At 39.6% G+C, this 18,467-nt stretch overlaps 1 protein-coding gene across 5 annotated transcripts in view; it reads right to left on the reverse strand.

Moving 5' to 3' along the window:
• Positions 1-422: 422 nt before the first annotated feature.
• Positions 423-18,467, reverse strand: part of LOC133746591 (zinc finger protein ZFP2-like) — a 55,608-nt gene continuing 37,563 nt past the window's right edge. For all 5 annotated transcript variants that reach the window (XM_062174760.1, XM_062174759.1, XM_062174757.1 and 2 more), the window contains 3 exons: positions 8,083-8,209; positions 7,745-7,837; positions 423-5,685 (listed from right to left, as the gene is read on the reverse strand). In XM_062174760.1, coding sequence (XP_062030744.1) covers positions 3,749-5,685; positions 7,745-7,837; positions 8,083-8,206 — 2,154 coding nt within the window. In that variant the 5' untranslated portion in view covers positions 8,207-8,209 and the 3' untranslated portion in view covers positions 423-3,748. The remainder of the gene's footprint in view (positions 5,686-7,744; positions 7,838-8,082; positions 8,210-18,467) is intronic.

The raw sequence follows: 18,467 nt of genomic DNA on the forward strand, positions 1-18,467 counted from the left end.
ATAACAGAGAGAAAACAAAATGAGATAGATGCCAACATTACTGACCTATTTTTGAGGAATTAAATTGATAGAGAGGCTGACATTGTGGCTAAGTGGGGTAAGCTGCAATCTGTGAGGCCAGCATATCATGTGAGTTTCAATTTGAGTTTAGGATTCTCCACTTCCAATTTAGCTCACTGCTAAAGCACCTGGGAAACCAGTAGAAGATGGATGAAGGACTTGGGTCCCTGCCACTCATGTGGGAGACTTGGATGAAGCTCTTGACTTCAGCATGCCCCAGGCTCAACTACTGAAACTCTCTGGGGTGTGAGCCAGCAGATGAAAGCTATCTCTGTCTATCCCTCTCTCTCTCTAAATCCACCTTTCAAATAGACAAATATTTAATAAACAAAATAACTGATTTCAAAATACACAAAAACATGAACAATATTATATCATCTTTATGCCAAAATGATAAAAAATAACAAATGCTAGAGAGCATATGGGAAAAGAAAACCTTCATATATGGTGGGTGAAAATACAAATTAGTACAGTTGTTATGGAGAACAGTATGGTCACTCCTTAAAAAAGATAAAACTTTGGGCCAGCACTGTGGTGCAGTGGGTTAAAACCCTGGCCTGAAGGGCCAGCATCCCATTTGGGTGCCAGTTCTAGTTCCAGCTGCTCTTCTTCCAATCCAGCTCTCTGCTATGTCCTGGGATAGCAGAAGAAGATGGCCCAAGTCCTTGGGCCCATCCACCCACGTGGGAGACCCAGAGGAAGCTCCTGTTTCCAGGCTTCAGAATGGCACAGCTCCAGCCTTTGTAGTCATCTGTACAGTGAACCAGCTAATGGAGGACCTCTCTGTGTCTCTACCTCTGTCTGTAACTCTTTCAAATAAATAACAAAAATTTAAAATAAAGATAAAAATTGACATACTGTTTGACAGTTATCTTGCTCTTGGCTATATATAAGAAGGAAATTTTATTCGAAGGAAATGAGAAGAGCATATCAAAGATACAGCAATTTTCCCATAACACAGTTCACTGCAGCCATGATTTGAAACCAATCTAGCTGTCCATCAATGAAAAAAATGGACAGGGGAACATCATTTAGATACAAAAAAGAACAAAATATTATTAAATTAATTGAAATAAGCCAGAAACAGGAACATAAATGTCACATAGTCCTTGTCACATGTGGAAGTGAAAGAAAATAATGGATCTGAACACAGAACTGTGATTATTAGAGGCTGAGAAGGGAAGCAGCTAGGGATAGAAGGAGATTGGATAATAGGTAACAAAATACAAAGAGGCAGAAGGAACTTCTGGTGTTCCATAATATAATGAGATGACTACATTCAACCATATTAGGTTCTGTGTAAAGAACTGGAAGAGAGGAGCTGGTAGTCTCAAATCATGGAGAAGAATTAAACTGTAGTTGCTTGGGGGCCAGCATTGTGGCACAGTGGGCTAACACCCTGGCCTGAAGCACCAGCATCCCATGTGGGCACCAGTTCTAGTCCTGGCTGCTCCTCTTCCAATCCAACTCTCTGCTATGGCCTGGCAAAGCAGTAGAAGATGGCCCAAGTCCTTGGTCCCTGAACCCAAGTGGGAGATCTGGAAGAAGCTCTTGGTTCCTGGCATTAGATTGGCACAGCTCCAGCCATTGCAGCCATCTGGGGAGTGAACCAGCAGAGGAAGACCTCTCCCTCTCTCTGCTGCTACTTCTCTCTGTAACTCTGTCTTTCAAATAAATAAATCTTTAAACAAATTGATAAAACTGTAGTTGCTTAGCTTGATCAGTTTCTACTGTGTAAATGTGTACAAATACTGCACTACACCCTGTAATAATGTCTGACTAGTACACACTGATCACAAATTATTTAAATAAAATTTTAAAAATCAGGAGCATTTCTTTATATTAACAATGAACTCTTTGAAAAACAAATTAGAAAAACATTTCCATGCATAGCGGTGTAAAAACCAGGAACCAATGTCTTCAGCATTATCCGTGATGAATCAGATTTACAGCCCTCAGCACTCAGATTTTGCCATAGACCTTACCATGGCAATTGTGGGCATATGATAGTAAATCAATGGACAGGAACACTTTGTCTCTAAATCTGTTCAATAAATAAACAAGGAATTCATCAAAGAAAAAGAGATACCAATTTGGATGCCAGGTCACAAAAACACATGCACTTGAGCTATCCTCCACTTTGTGATGCTAACAATTCTTTCAGACATGTTACATTTTCAGAGACTTTTGTGTAATCTTGCTAAGCTTCCTGGAAATCTGCCTTACAGCAAAGGGTTTCCCAATTCCATTACACTCATGATTTTTCTTTTGTGTGAATTATTAGTTTACCATCTAGAGATAATTTATGGTACAAAACTTTTCTATACATGCATGTTTTCTAATTTGTGAGTCTGTTCATGGGAATTAAAGACTGATTTACAGCAGAAATACTTTTTCCAAAGTCATTGCATGGAATTTTGTTCCTTATGAATCCTCTGAAGTCTGTTGATGTCTAATTTCTGGCTAACAGTTTTATCAAATTCACAGCATGCAAAGAATATTACCTTTTGTGAATTCTATATCTATACAAGCCTGAAATAAAGAAAATGTTTTTACACAATCATTATACTCCTAAGAAACCACCTGTGTCAATTCTCTGATGTACCATTGACTTCTGACAATCTTTTCACACTAATAATATTTATAAGCTTTCTCCATTACATGAGTCTGTTAGATAGGATGTGATTTCCAGCAAAAGGTTTTATCACAATACGTACATGAATTTTGGGGAAAAGCTCTTCCACCTTCATTATATTGTTAAGGTCTCTCCCTTGTTCAAGCTCCATGATGGATTATGAGGCATTACTTATGTGAAATGGCTTTCTCACATGTATTTCATTCATTAGATATATATGTTGTGCATTCTGATATAAGGAGAGATTTGGGCAGAGCTTTCCAACACTCATTACACCCATAATGTTTCTCTCCCATGTGAATTCCCTGTTGTCTTATGAGGTATGGCTTCTAATTAAAGGGATTTTACTTTCAAAGGGGTTTTTCCCTATATGAATTTGATGATGTACAGTGAGGGCTGAATTATGGTAAAAGGCTCTGAGTCATTACATTCATAAAATTTCTCCCCATGAGAATTCTTTTATGTTTGATGAGGTCTGATTTGCACCACAAAGGCTTATTCACATTTATTACATTCATGCATTTCTCCCCTTGGTGAATTCTCTAATATTTCATGAGATATAACTTGCACAAAAAGGTCATATAGAAAATTCCCTGTGTGAATTCTCTGATATCTTATGAGTTATGAATTACAGCAAAAAGGCTTTCCACCATCCTGACATCCATAAAACCTACATAAATTGAGCAACACAGATATAGGAAAACTAAACACACCCACAACCAGATGGAAATGATATCAGTAATAAAGACCCTTGCCACAAAGAAAATCTCAGGATTGGATGGCTTCACTGTTGAATTCTGACAGACATTTAAAGAAGAACTAACTTCAATTCTTCTCAAGTTATTCAAAACAATTGAGAGAGAGGTGATTCTCCCAAATTCTTTCTATGAAGCCAGCATCACCTTCATTCCTAAACCTGAAAAAACTACAACAGAGAAAGTAATTATAGACCAATTTCCCTGATGAACATACATGCAAAGATCCGCAACAAAATTCTGGCCAATTTAATCTAACAATGCATCAGAAAGATCATCCACCCAGACCAAGTGGGATTTATCCTCGGTATGCAAGGATGGGACCAAAGGCTTTTCCACAGTCATTGCATTCATAAGGCTTCTCCCCTGTGTGAATTCTCTGATGCTTTTTGAGTTGTGACTTCTGGCCAAAGGCTTTTCCACAGTCATTGCATTCATAAGGCTTATCCCCTGTGTGAATTCTCTGATGAATTATGAGGGATGACTTGTGGCCAAAGGCTTTTCCACAGTCACTGCATTCATAAGGTTTCTCCCCTGTGTGACTTCTCTGATGATTTATGAGGTGTGACTTCTGGGCAAAGGTTTTCCCACAGTCATTGCACTCATAACGCTTCTCCCCTGTGTGAATTATCTGATGCTTTCTGAAGTTTGAATTCTGGCCAAAGGTTTTTCCGCAGTCACTGCATTCATAAGGTTTCTCCCCTGTGTGAATTCTCTGATGATTTCTGAGGATTGACTTCCGGCCAAAGGCTTTTCCACAGTCATTGCATTCATAAGGCTTATCCCCTGTGTGAATTCTCTGATGAATTATGAGGTATGACTTGTGGCCAAAGGCTTTTCCACAGTCATTGCATTCATAAGGCCTCTCCCCTGTGTGACTTCTCTGATGATTTCTGAGGATTGACTTCCGGCCAAAGGTTTTTCCACAGTCACCGCATTCATAACGCTTATCCTCTCTGTGACTTCTCTGATGAGTTATGAGGTGTGGCTTCTGGCCAAAGGCTTTTCCACAGTCATTGCACTCATAAGGCCTCTCCCCTGTGTGACTTCTCTGATGATTTATGAGGTGTGACTTCCGGCCAAAGGCTTTTCCACAGTCATTGCATTCATAAGGCTTCTCCCCTGTGTGAATTCTCTGATGCTTTTTGAGTTGTGACTTCTGGCCAAAGGCTTTTCCACAGTCATTGCACTCATAAGGCCACTCCCCTGTGTGACTTCTCTGATGATTTATGAGGTGTGACTTCCGGCCAAAGGCTTTTCCACAGTCATTGCATTCATAAGGCTTCTCCCCTGTGTGACTTCTCTGATGCATTTTGAGTTGTGACTTCTGGCCAAAGGTTTTTCCACAATAATTACATTCATAAGGTTTCTCCCCTGTGTGAATTCTCTGATGATTTATGAGGTGTTTCTTCTGGTCAAAGAACTTCCCACAGTCATTACATTTATAAGATTTCAACCCTGTGTAAATTCTCTGATGTCTAATGACACCTGACTTCTGGTGAGTGGTTTCTCTACAATCATTACACACATGAGGGTTTTCCACTATATGAGTGCTGTGATGGAGGGGATGGCAGAATTTATTACTGAATGACTTCCCACAAGTTTTACATGCATAGGATTCCTTCTCTATATTTGGTCTATGATTCATTCTAACATGTGATTGGTAAATGACAGGTTCCACAGGCCCAATATATTTATAAACGTTCTCTCTTTTGGGACTTTGTTGATGTATACTGAGGTTAGACTTTTTATGGAAATCTTGTAGTATTTGAGTTGTCTTGCCAATAGTAGCAGTTGGCTTATTACAGGTTTCTACCATAAAAAGCTTCTCAGATCCATAGAATATATTCTTCCTTTTGAAGACTTTCCCTTGTCCAATTTGTTCAAGTGCCTGCTCCATGGTCTGAATTTTGTGCTGTTGATTAAGAGGCTCACAGAACTGGAGAGTGTTCCCAGGTACCGTAGTAGCATCAAATTTCTCTCCAGCTTGTAGCTGATCAGGCCCACAATGGGGATACACATTCTGACATATACTACATTCTTCAGGTTTTATTCCTGAATAGTTTCTCTTTTTGATACTCAGTTTTGGAATATGGCTTATACTTAAATTAAGTGTTTTTCTGAATTCAACTCCCTTGGGAGTTAATGTCTTATTATTTTTCATAACATCCTGATTCAGATTTTTCTCCAGACTTTTCTGGTTGGTCTTAATCAGTTCATCCAGTTTCATGGCAACTGAAGTGAGAAAAAAAATGTCACTGAATCAAATATAATTGTTTCTCCTAGCATACTCATGTAAAAGGAATGAAGTTACTTGTATTTAAGAGGGATAAGATGTTAGGAAAAGTTCTGCATTGGTGCCTCCTCACACAGGGCACCAAAATGTTAGGAAAAGAGTTGTAGAATAGAGGAGACAGTGCATCAATTTACAGCCAGACAGAATTTATTCAGATAAAATTAATCCACAGAGGTGGGTGACTAACTGGCTGTGTGTACAAGATGGAGCAGGTGGCAGAAGGCCCCAACTCCCAGGGGCTAGACCTTTTTAAGGAGGGCTAAGGCTGGGCATGGGGGTAGTGGGCAGCAGTGGAGGGGAATTCCAGGAACTGGGTGGGGGGCCTTGGGAACCTGGAAAATAATGCAGGGTGGGGTATGAAGACAATAGGCTGTGAGACCCAACTGAGTTTCAAGGGCAAGGAATACATTCCAAAGTTTTGCGCAATGAAGGAGAATGGCTCAGGCTCGTATGCTCGTTCCATCATAAAATTTTAACAAAATGATTAGAAGATACATATTTATGAATATACAGGTTTTCTCCATAATACATTAATATATTAAATTGTATCCATAGATTTTCCAATGTTCATCCATGATCCTGTTTACTAACAGAATTTTTTCAAGTATGATTGAATGGTTTTTGTGGTAAGATGTCTTAAGTCACTGCTTGAGATGCCTGTATCTCAAAACAGTGCCAGTTTAAGCCGAGGCTACTCTGCTTCCAATACAGTTCTGGGATAATAGATACTGGAAAGCAGCAGATAATGGTTTATGTGCTTGGGACCCTGTGATAGAGATGAGTAGGTGAAATTCCAGGCTTCTGGCTTCAGATTAGTCATAACTGTTGCTAGTATTTGGGGAGAGAGTTAATAGAAAATATATTTCTCACTGTTTCTCTCTCACTTTCTACTTTCACAAAAATGAATAAGACTTCACAGAATGGACTAATATTTAATAAATATATTCATCTGTAATCTAGAAACCAATTTTTCCCTGTCCATTTTTAAATGTATTTTTATTTATTTATTTATTTGTCAGAGTTAGACAGAGACAGAGACAAAGATCTTCCTTCCATTGGCTCACCCCTCAAATGGCAAATACAGTTGGAACTATGCCAATCCAAAGCCAGGAGCCAGTTGCTTCCTCCTTATCTCCTTTGTAGGTGCAGGGGCCCAAGCATTTGGGCCATCCTCCACTGCCCTCCTGGGCCACAGCAGGGAGCTGGACTGGAAGAGGTGCAACTGGGACTAGAACCCAAGGCCCATATGGGATGCCGGCACTGCAGGGGGAGGATTATCCAAGTGAGCCACAGCGCGAGCCCCTTTTTAAATTTTAGAAAAATTGTGGGTTTTGTACTTCTGTGATATTTCAACCATAAATATGGGGACGTTTTACTAGATCATTTCCTTGAAGGTAAAGAGTGAAGTGTCTATACTCTAAGAAGGATCACATTCATGGGACAAGATTTCAATATGTGGTTGTCTCATGTTCTGTCTTCCCAGGGAAACAGCATTTGTGAAATTTTTCTAATGAAATTCTCTGTTTTATCTGCACTCTTACAGTTTCCCCATATTTCTAAGGAAACCTGACATCCTCAGCTTCTTTGAACTACAACAGTTACAGAAAGTCCCAATATACCACCTTGGCTATACATTCCCACCAGTTTAAATAATTTGTTTCTGCAATCCAGAGTCTGCTCAATTATTGAAAATTGATTTCTAACTCATTGTGCAGACGTCAGCCCTGGTTACCTCCTCTTGTTTCTTTCTATAAACACTCCTCTGTGATAATTTGAGTTTCTGGAGGTTTTTCATCAGTTGTTGATTTTCACATAAAACTTCATTTCCTTTGCCTTTACCAGAGATACTGATCTCCATAGATACTGTAGAATGTCTGTGTCTGAATCACAAGACCAGCTGTCTTCAGGAGTAAGACTTGGGAAAAAATCATGGAAAGAACACCACTCAACATCTGCTGCAAATACTTTGGCCTCCCTGCCTGTTATGTGCAGACTGACCTGGAAGGCTCTGATGTAGGCATTCTTCCCCCATCCAGGGCTCTGCTCCTTGCTCCAACTTGAAGATCAAGTCAGGTTTGGTCATGCAGTACCCTATTAATGGAAACAATGTAGACTTTGTGAAATCATTATCTTGGGTTAATTAAAGAAGTACAGCTTGGTCCAGAAGCTATGCAACAAATGTTCCAATTTGAAATCCTTCCCAGGTGGTAGATATTCAGATTCTTCATGGACTCAAATTCTATACCTGTCCCTCATTAAACTTTATGAATAGTGCTCACTTCTTTGTCAAATAGCGAGAAAATGTTACCATTGGGCATGTGAAGTGTGACACTTACCAAGGGAGAACAGGTTGCTGTAGGTCTCCAGCATCACATCCCTGTACAGGATTTTCTGAGCTTGGTTCATGTTCTGCCATTCCTCCCAAGTAAAGAACACAGCCAGGTCTTCAAATGCTATCATCACCTGTGATAAAACACTCCTGGTCAACATGTCAACTCTGTCACATAACAATCAATGGCAGTTGTATATCTTCTACATGGGTATGGAGGAAGAAGAAGCAAGAATGCCATTTCATTTTAGATTGGTTGAGCATTTGGACAGCCTCACAGAAGCATTCAGCAGGGGATCAAACCTATGGTATAAAGGCTGTGAAAAATGCCCAAGCTGGAGGGAAACAGGAATTTCTGTTCACAAAGGCCAGACTATGTCAAGGGTATTTGCACAGTAGGCTGAAAGGGGGACAAAAGTCACTCTGGAATGAGCAATGTTCAGAAGAATGTAGAAGTATTCAGGGAAAAAGACAAGAAACCATCAGGGAAGTTATGAAGGGATTGAACAGTGAAGAATTTCCAGGAAAATACTATACACAGTCAATGCAATTATGGCAGAGAAAAAAATATTTTAAAAGAGACAGTAGGACTTTAACTTAGTGTTTATGATGCCAGCTCAGATATTCTCTCTACATCAAATTTCCAAAGTTGGATTTCAGTGCCAGCTCTGGTTTCCAGCTCCCGGCTAATGCAGAACAGGGGAAGCAATGGTGATGCCAACCAAGAAGGAGGCCTAGATTCCATTCCTGACTCTTGGCTTCAGTTGTGCCCCACCCCTGCTTGATATGATTATTTAGGCAGTGAAGAAGTACATGGGAGCTCTCTAGCTTTCTCTCACACCATCAACTTCTTTCTCTACCAAGCTCATAAATATTTGAAAATAAGGGAGGAGATTCAAGAAAGAATAGAAAGCAGCTTTGGCTTTTTCTATAATTATTCTACTCATAAACATTTAAAGAACTGAAATAACATTATAACAAATTAAAGTAAAAGCAGTGGAGTTATTTACCCAAGAACAGAACCTGAGAAATTCTGCAGTATAATCTGCATTTGTGACTGAGGGGAATACAGAGAGTTTTGTTTGAGAACCTGCAGTAGGCACCAGCATTGTGGTGCAGCAGGTAAGTCTCCACCTGCAATTCAGGCAACCCATGTGAACAAACAATTTGAGTCCTTGGTGCTCCACTTCCAATTGAGTTCCCTGCTAAAGTACCTTAAAGAGCAGTGAAAGATGGCCTGAGTATTTGGGCCACTTCCATGGTTATGGGAGACCCAGATAGAGTTCCAGACTCCTGGCTTTGGCCTGGCCAACCATTGTGTCCATTTGTTGAATGAACCAGTAGATGGAAGATATCTCTTTCTCACTACCCATATCTCTCTATCTCTATTACTCTGCCTTTCAAATAAGTTAATAAATAAATCTTGGGGCTGGCACTGTGGCACAGTAGGTTAATTCCCTGGCTTAAAAAACCGGCATCCCATATGAGCACCGTTTTGAGACCCAGCTGCTCTACTTCTGATCCAGCTCTCTGCTATGACCTGGGAAAGCAGTAGAAGAAGGCCCAAATCCTTGGGCCCTTGAACCCATGTGGGAGACCCAGAAGAAGCTCCTGGCTCCTGGCTTTAGATCAGTGCAGCCCAGCCATTGCAACCAATTGGAGAGTGAACTGTTGAATGAAAGATCTCTCTTCTCCCTCTTTCTCTCTGCCTCTCCTCTCTCTGTGTAACTCTGATTTTCAAATAAATAAATAAATAAATAAATCTTTTTAAAAAATCTTAAAACATAAAAGAACCTGCAGTAGATTATTTTCCCGACATCGTCCTAGCTCAGGATCAAGTTCATCTCCTCAAACTATTAAGGAATGCATTGCTCTAACAATTAAAAATAAATGCAACTGATTTGTTTTAGCCCTAGGTAACTCTTTCCCTTGCAGAATGTTAAGTGTTTACTTCCAGGGTGGCACTAAAACACTGCCCACTACATCATCTGTATAACACTAAAGACTCTATTGGACATCATGACCCCAAAATTTAGAATATTGTCCTTGAAGCTTCAACTGAAATCATATAACAAATATATATTTTGCTATGGCAACAGAAAGGTGAGTGACAAAACTGCCTTATCTTGGATAACTGCAATGCTTCATAGCCATGACACATTCACCATTCATCTTGTTTTTATATATTCCCTGAGAATAAAATTCCTCTTCCTTTATCCATTTCCATTAATAAATTATTATTAATCTAAAAAGAAAACTGACAGCAAGTTGGGGAATAAAAAAACCACTTACAGGGGCCAGTGTGATCGCCCAGTGGGTTAAAGCCCCAGCCCGCAGAGCCAGCATCCCATGTGAGTGCCAGTTTGAGTCCCAGCTTCTCTACCTCAGATACAGCTCCTGCTAATATGACTGGGAAAGTACTGGAGGATGACTCAAGTGCATGGACCCCTGCAACTATGTGGGAAACACAGAAGAATCTCCTGCCTCTTGGGTTTAGATTGTCTCAGCTCTGACCATTGTGGCCTTTTGGGGAATGAACCAGCAGATAAAAGATTCTCTCTGTCTCTCTCTTGCTCTCTTTCTCTATCACTCTCTGTGACTCTGTCTTTCAAATGTATAAAATAAATATGTTTTAAAAAGCACACAATTTGCAGGTGATGTATTAATTTTCTTTGCTTTTTGAAATATCAGGAGGTGCCCTGAACCATACCTGGAAGAAAACGTGAATGCAAGGATTTAAAAGAAAATTTCTCATCTTTCCTTCTACATTACACTGTAGAAAAAGGAATGGTAAAATGAATAAAGAATCTTGAATATCTAAATAGAGAAAATGTCAACTTCACCATGGAGGAATAAACGTTTAAACATGGAAATATATAGGCAAGTGCCCCCACCTCTATTAAGTGGCAGAGATTAACCAGAAGTTATCATTGCTTTAATGAAAGCATTGCCAAAATTTTATTAAATGACAATGTAACAACAAAAAACAATAAAACTTAGTTATTGTTCAAATAAACTATGTTCAGTAAAATTTACACTAATGAAAGTTATTTTGGGGACTGGCACTGTGGCTTAAAAGGTAAAGCAGCTGCCTGTATCCCATATGGGTGCAAGTTCAAATCCCAGCTGTTCTACTTCAGTTCCAGTTCTCTGCTATGGCCTGGGTAAGCAGTAAAAGTTGGCCCAAGTCCTTTGGCCTCTGCACCTGCTTGGGAGACCTGGAAGAAGCTCTTGGATCCTGGCTTTGGATTGGTGCAGCTCTGGCCATTGTGGCCAGTTGGAGAGTAAATCAGCAAATGGAAGACATCTCTCTCTCTGCAAACGGGATTGTCACAGAGTATCCAAACTTCCACATTTTTGCAAACTAGGTCTTGTATAAAGTTCTGTAACCTTGAAAGAGTAGTGCAAGGCAGGCTACACAATGCAGGAAAACAGAAATTTTACTAGAAGATGATATACCATGAAACCCCAAAATTGCAATTGCCACATAGTGTAAGTCAGCCTGCACACACCTCACGAGGATTTCTCAGGGAATGCAGGGACATTTCACTAGTAGCACTAATCTTACAGATAGGTAAATAGTGACAGAGGTGCAATAAACATTCATGCACACACATTTCATCCCAAATGGCCTGAACCCCCAGCTCCATCCCATTGCCGTCTTGGATGAGACAGACTTCCTACAGAATTTTTAGAACTGTACTCTGTACACCTGGAGACACATTGGTCTTCTTTCAGTGCACCAATTTCTGACTAAAAAAATCCTTAAAATCTCAACCTTATTCACCTTTTCTCCAGTCTTCTTTCAGTGCAGCATTTTCTGACAAAAAATTCCTTAAAATTTCAACTTTCTAAAATATGTTAATAAAAATTCACCCTTTCTCCAGCTCCAGAACTGAGGCTGTGCCACTGGTGTCTCTTCCTCGACCAGCCAAGATCTACAGGGTGCACCTGAATACCTGACTTAACACCTCAGATCTATGGCTGTCACCTATGCCACCAAGAGACAGACACCTGTCCTGCTCTCCAAGGTTCCTTTCACCCTCACACTAACACCCACAGACACAGAAACCAACCACACAGCTCTGGAGCATATGAGGAAAGCCCCAGGGGTCAGGAATTCTGTGAAGATGGTGGGAGTGGTTGGAATGGCACATGCTGAGAAGGAGGCCAGAGGAGATTTCCCATGGTCCTGACCTGCTGACATCATGGGCAGATGACGCTAGATTCCCAGATACCAATGCATGCCTGCATTAGGAAGAAATGAAGATGATCCATATATCAGCTGGAAAATCAGCCTCCTGGGACACAGAGGGGATATATCAGAACTTTCCTGACCACATGAGATACCCACATAATTATCCAATTCCTCAGTAATTCTTGGTTTGACATATTTACATCTGAAAGAAACATAGTATAAGTGGAGAAATTCAAATATGGAAAGAATTCTTGGCAATTTATTGTTATTTTTAAATCTCATAATTAAAATATGGTTCTAAAAACCTCACATATTTTTTATGACTTATTTTATCTATTTGAAAGACAGAGATACAGAGAGATATAGAGCAAGAGAGAGAGGTCTTCCACCTGCTAATTCACCCCCCAAATGGCTGCAACAACCAGAGCTGAGCTATCCAAAGCCAGGAATGGAAACTTCTACTTGGTCTCCTGTGCAGCTGCAGGGGCCCATGGACATGAGCCATCTTCCACTGCTTTCCCAGGCCATACCAGAGAGCTGGTTCAGAAGTGGAGCAGCTGGGATTGGAATCAGGGCCGATATGGGATGCCAGCACTGCAGGCCAGGGCTTTTACCTGCTGCACCAAAGCACCAGCCCCCTAAATATATACTTCTTACAGATACTCAGGAAAAGACTCCAAGAATTTTTTTAACTTAAAATATTCGAAGAAACTAATGTTCCTCAACAACCCATTTTTAATCTTTTAAAATGATGCTTGATCTTACCTACTAAAACATTTTTTCACCCATCAATGCATCATATTTAGCAGTGAGGAAAATTATTTGAATCTATTCAGTGTATTAAAATGGCTGGAAATTGGGGTGAGTGCCTTCTAAAATGTTCATGAATAATTGAAATTGCACTACCTGGTAATTCTTTACCCAAAAGTTCCTGAAATTCATCTATGAATCACTCCATTTAGTTAAGTATTTAACAAAACTTTATTTTTTTGAGATCTGAACTTAATTTGTGGTTTCTCCCACAAATTAGGCCCAGAGACAGATAAAGGGATGCCATGGACTTCCTGCTTTTACTCCTTTTCCTGTATAAGTGAGAATGGACATGAAATTATGATTTGAGTGGTAGTGTCATTGGGCACTGACTTTTGGCCCACAGCTATTGGTCAATTTTTACTAGATATAATGTCTGAATTGTGCTGTTCAAATTCCTGTATCATCTCTGAGCTGGTAATTACCTTTCAGTGACTTTATTCTGCAACTCGAGGGAGGTCAGTCTTCCTTATTTTTTATTTTTAAATATTTACAGGATTTCTTTATTTATCTGAGAGTAAGAGTTATAGATAGGGAGAAGCATTGACAGAGATGCCTTCCACCCAATGGTTCACTCCCAACTGGCCGCAATGGCCAGAGCTGGGCTTGACCTGCTATATCACAGCAGCAATCTCAGTAAAGCTTTTTAAAAATCTAAAGAAGGAAAATGTAAAATGCATAAATTATAGTTGTCTGCATGTATACATTTCTGAAAAGTACACAATTTGATCCTATTGAAAACCTAAAATTCATTTTTAAATTATATAATTGAAAAAGATAAAAAAGATGTTCTGTCTTATGTCTCTACAGCATAAGATATAAATCAACTTTCCCAGGTTCTATATGCATTTATTAACAAAGTTTCATAGATGTAATCAGTAGAGTGGCTCCAATAAGTCTTAACCAGGGGTGCAACTAAATTTAACAAGAGTACTCAATAGGAATTTTAGAAGAATTTCAAAATATGTATCAGAAGAAAAATAAGTACTTTACTTGGTACTATACTATTGTCTAAATTTCCAGTTGTCAGATGTACTAAAAAAAATCCCAGAAGTGGCAAAGTTAGTCCAACATGATGTGTAATAAAATAAAGTTTTTAAGTTACAACTTGGCTAGAGAAAATGAGAATTTGCAGATCCCAGATTAAAATAACCAAGAAGGCCCAATAAAAGAAAACTCAATGTCTTCCTATACTAACATTTACTACCTCAGATTTATTTAACAGAAAGGTGATTATTCAAGCTATACCCCATTAGGTAGCCCAATTATACCTGCTAAATCCAGTAAAAAAATAGCACCTCATGATAGATTACTAAAATCATATTGCTATATGCCATCCACCATGTCCACTGTACCTTATACCTAATGTTAACACATCTGATGCATCTCAATAGATAAATGCTGTGTCTTAACCAAGTATGGCAAATGTGTTTTGTTCAAAGTTTTTCCAAAAGCCCCTCAGTCTCAGTTTGCCTTCACCTTGAAAAGACACTTCTGAGGTATACAAATCAGTCCAGCTTCTTTGGGCCTCCCTCCAATGAAAGGGGCTAAAATCCATCAAAATAAACTCTAGGCACTGTCCTTGTGTTCTCAGTGACTTTTTCCCTCTAGGGGCTCACAAACCTAAATTCTCTAGATCACCTGTGATGTCCATTAGTTGTCAAAGACTATGATGCAAGTAATTTCCCCTCTTGGAACCTTGTTATTAACTGTGCTGTATGAGAAATGAAGTCTCCTACACAACTTGTGCTTACGATTCTCCAAACTATGTTGTCTGCTAGGACTTTGGCCATGAATATAGGACAGTAAAACCTGAGTATGGTTACTGAGGTGTCCTTAATTAAGGATAGACTGGGGCCAGCACTGTGGTGCAGTGGTGTAATCCTTTACCTGCAGTGCCAGCACCCAATATGTACACCAGTTCTAGTCCCCATTTCTCCTCTTCCCATGCAGCTCTCTGCAATAGCCTGGGAAAGCAGTAGAAGATGGTCCAAGTGCTTCGGTCCCTGCAAAAATGTGGGAGACCTGGAAGCTCCTAGCTTGGATTGGCCCAACTCTAGCCATTGCAGTCATTAGGGGAGTAAACGAGCATATGGAAGACCTTTCTCTCTGTCTCTTTCTCTCACTATCTGTAACTACACCTGTCAAATAAATAAATAAAATCTGTGTGTATGTATGTGTGTGTGTATATATATATATGTGTGTATATATGTATATATGTCTATGTGTGTATATATATATATATATATATATATATATATATATATATATAATGAACCAAAACATGGCATTCTCCATTTGGCAAAAGGGACAGGCTCCAATATCTACTCTCTATGTCAGTATGTCAGTATAATGCAGGAGGTTACCCCTCTACCAAACAAGAAAAGCTATTTAAGTTCAGCTGGACACCATTCTGCTGACTATTGACCTTATTTACTGTTAGTCTGGATGCTTTCATTGGTTGCAATCCAGAGACCCAATTTTCCCATAGATGTTAACATCAGCAAACATGAAAATTTGGTAAGAAAAGCTTAAACTGAGAGTTATGATTAATAACTCTTTTAACAAAATTTCTCAGAACCCATCTAGTCCAAACCTTGGACGACTGGAAGCTGTTGTACTTGGCCCACCCATAATCAAAATGGATTCCAAATTCTTTAACTGCAAGGAGAGTATCATAGACATTAATGCTCCAAACTGATCCAGTTCCCTGCTAATGTGTCTGGAAAAGCAGCACAGGATGACTCAAATATTGGAGCTCCTGTACCCGTGTAAGAGACTGAAAGAAGCCCCTGGCTCCTGACATCAGTCTGGCCTAGCCACAGTCATTGCAGTCATTTGAGGAGGAAGATCAATCTCTCCCACTCTCTCTTTCTAGCACTGCCTTTCAAATATATAAATAAATCTTTAAAAAAGTAGATCACTTCAATCAATTTGCCATTGCTCAGTCATGATGACTTTTACTACCCGAAGTTCTTTTTCAAAAGATTTATTTATTCAAAAGGCAGAAAGAGGAGCTGGTGGTGTAGTGCAGTGGACAAAGCTGCTATATGTTACACTGGCAATCCTGTATGTGCACCAGTTCAAGTACCAGCTATTCCAATTCTGATCCAGCTCCCTGCCAATGGACTGAACAAACAGTGGAAGATGGGCCAAGTGCCGGGCTGCTGCCACACACATTGGAGGAGAAGCTCCTGGCTTCAACCTGGCCACACTCTGGCTATTGAAGTCATCTCAAAAATGAATCAGGTGATGGAAGATTTCTGTCTCTCCCTCTCTCTGTAACTCTTTCAAATAAATAATTAAATATTTTAATATGATAAAAAAGGCAGAGACACAGAGACAAAGAAAGAGGGAAAGAGAAACATAGAGATCTCCCATCTGCTGGTTCACTTTCTACATGGCTACAACAACTATGCAAGACCAGGTTCTCAAGTCCCCATTTAGGTTACAGTTCTCCAAATTAGATGACAGGAATCAAAGAATTTGAGCCATCATCCATTGCTTCCTGGGGATATTAACATGAAACAGATTTGGAAGTGGGATACCCAAAACTCAGATTAGCACTGCAATATAGGATGTGGGCATCTGTTGTGATGGCTAACAAATTGGAAAACCTAGAGGAAAAAAATGAACAGATTCCTGGACATACACAATATACCAAAATTGAGTCATAAAGACACATAGAAAAGCTAAATAAATCAAAAACCAAGACAGAAATTGGATGAGTAATAAAGACCCTCCCAACAAAGAAAAGTCCAGGATCAGACAGCCTCATTATTGAATTCTTCCAGACTTTTAAAGAAGAACTAATTCCATTTCTTCTCAAACTATTCAAAACAATTGAAAGAGAGACAATCCTCTCAAACTCCTTCTATTAAGCCTGCATCACCTTGATTCTTAAACTAGAAAAAGACACAGTGGAAAAAGAAAACTATAGAAAAATATCCCTGATGAGGGCCGGTGCCATGGCACACTGGGTTGATCCTCCACCTGCAGATCTGGCATCCCATGTGGGTGCTGGTTCTGGTCCCAGTTGCTCCTCTTCCAGTCCAGCTCTCTGCTCTGGCCTGAGAGGGCAGTGGAGGATGGCCCAAGTGCCTGGGCCCCTACACCTGCATGAGAGACCAGGAAGAGGCATCTGGCTCCTGACTTCAGGTCAGAACAGATCCGGCCATTGCGGCCATTTGGTGAGTGAGGCAGTGAAGAGAGGATCTTTCTCCCTGTTTCTTTTTCACTTTCTGTAACTCTACCTGTAAGTAGAGTTAAAAAATTTTAAAAAAGAAAGAAACATATCTGTGATGAATATAGATGCAAAAATCCTCATAAAAGAAATACGTAATTGAGTCCAAATGACCACAATGCCTGGAGCTGGGCTGATCTGAAGCAAGGAGCCAGGAGTTTCTCCAGGGTTTCCCACATGAGCGCAGGGGCCAAAGTACTTGAACCATTTTCCACTGACTTCCCTGCCCATTCGCAGAGAGCTGGATCATTAGAGCAGCAGCCAGGATACAAAATGATGCCCATGTGATATGCCAGTGTGGGTGGCAGAGGCTCAATCTAGTATACCACAGCACTAGCCCCCCAAAAGCAATCACAGATTCAATATGATCCCAATCAAAATACCAACAACATCCTTCTGAGATCTAGAGAAAATAATGTTAAAATTTGCATGGAAATGCAAGAGACCCCAAATAGTTAAAAGAATCTTAAACAACAAAAACAAAGTTGGAAGCCTCATAATACCAAAATTCAAGACCTATTACAAGACAGTTATAATCAAAACAGCCTGGTACTGGCACCAAAAAGTCATGTGGATGAATGAAGTGGAGTAGAATCCCCAAAAATTAATCCACAAATCTACAACCAACTAATTTGTGACAAATGATCTAAAAGAAATCCCTGGACAAAGAACAGTCTTCAAAAATGGTGCTGGAAAAATTTGACCTTCTCATGCAGAAAAATGAAACAAGATCTCTACCTTACAACTTATACAAAAATACAGTGTAAATTGATCGATGATCTAAATCTATGATGTGATACCATCAAATTCCTAGAGGGAAACATCAGAGAAACTCTGCAAGATACTGGCATCGGCAAAGCCTTCTTAGAAAAGGCTCCAAGAAGCACAATCAATGAAGGTATAAATACTCAAATGGGATTACATCAAGCTAAGAACCTTCTGAACTACAAAGTAAACATTCAACAAGATGAAGCACCTGACAGAATGGAAGAAAATATTTGCAAACTAGGCAACTGAAAAAGTAAAATATCCAGAACTAGAAAGAGCTCAAAAAACTCAACAACAAAAAAACAAACAATCCAGTCAAGAAATGGGCAAAGGATATAAATCGGCATTTTTCCAAGGATGGATTTCAATTAGC

This window comes from Lepus europaeus, chromosome 18 (genome assembly GCF_033115175.1).
Source record: "Lepus europaeus isolate LE1 chromosome 18, mLepTim1.pri, whole genome shotgun sequence".
Taxonomy (NCBI): domain Eukaryota; kingdom Metazoa; phylum Chordata; class Mammalia; order Lagomorpha; family Leporidae; genus Lepus; species Lepus europaeus.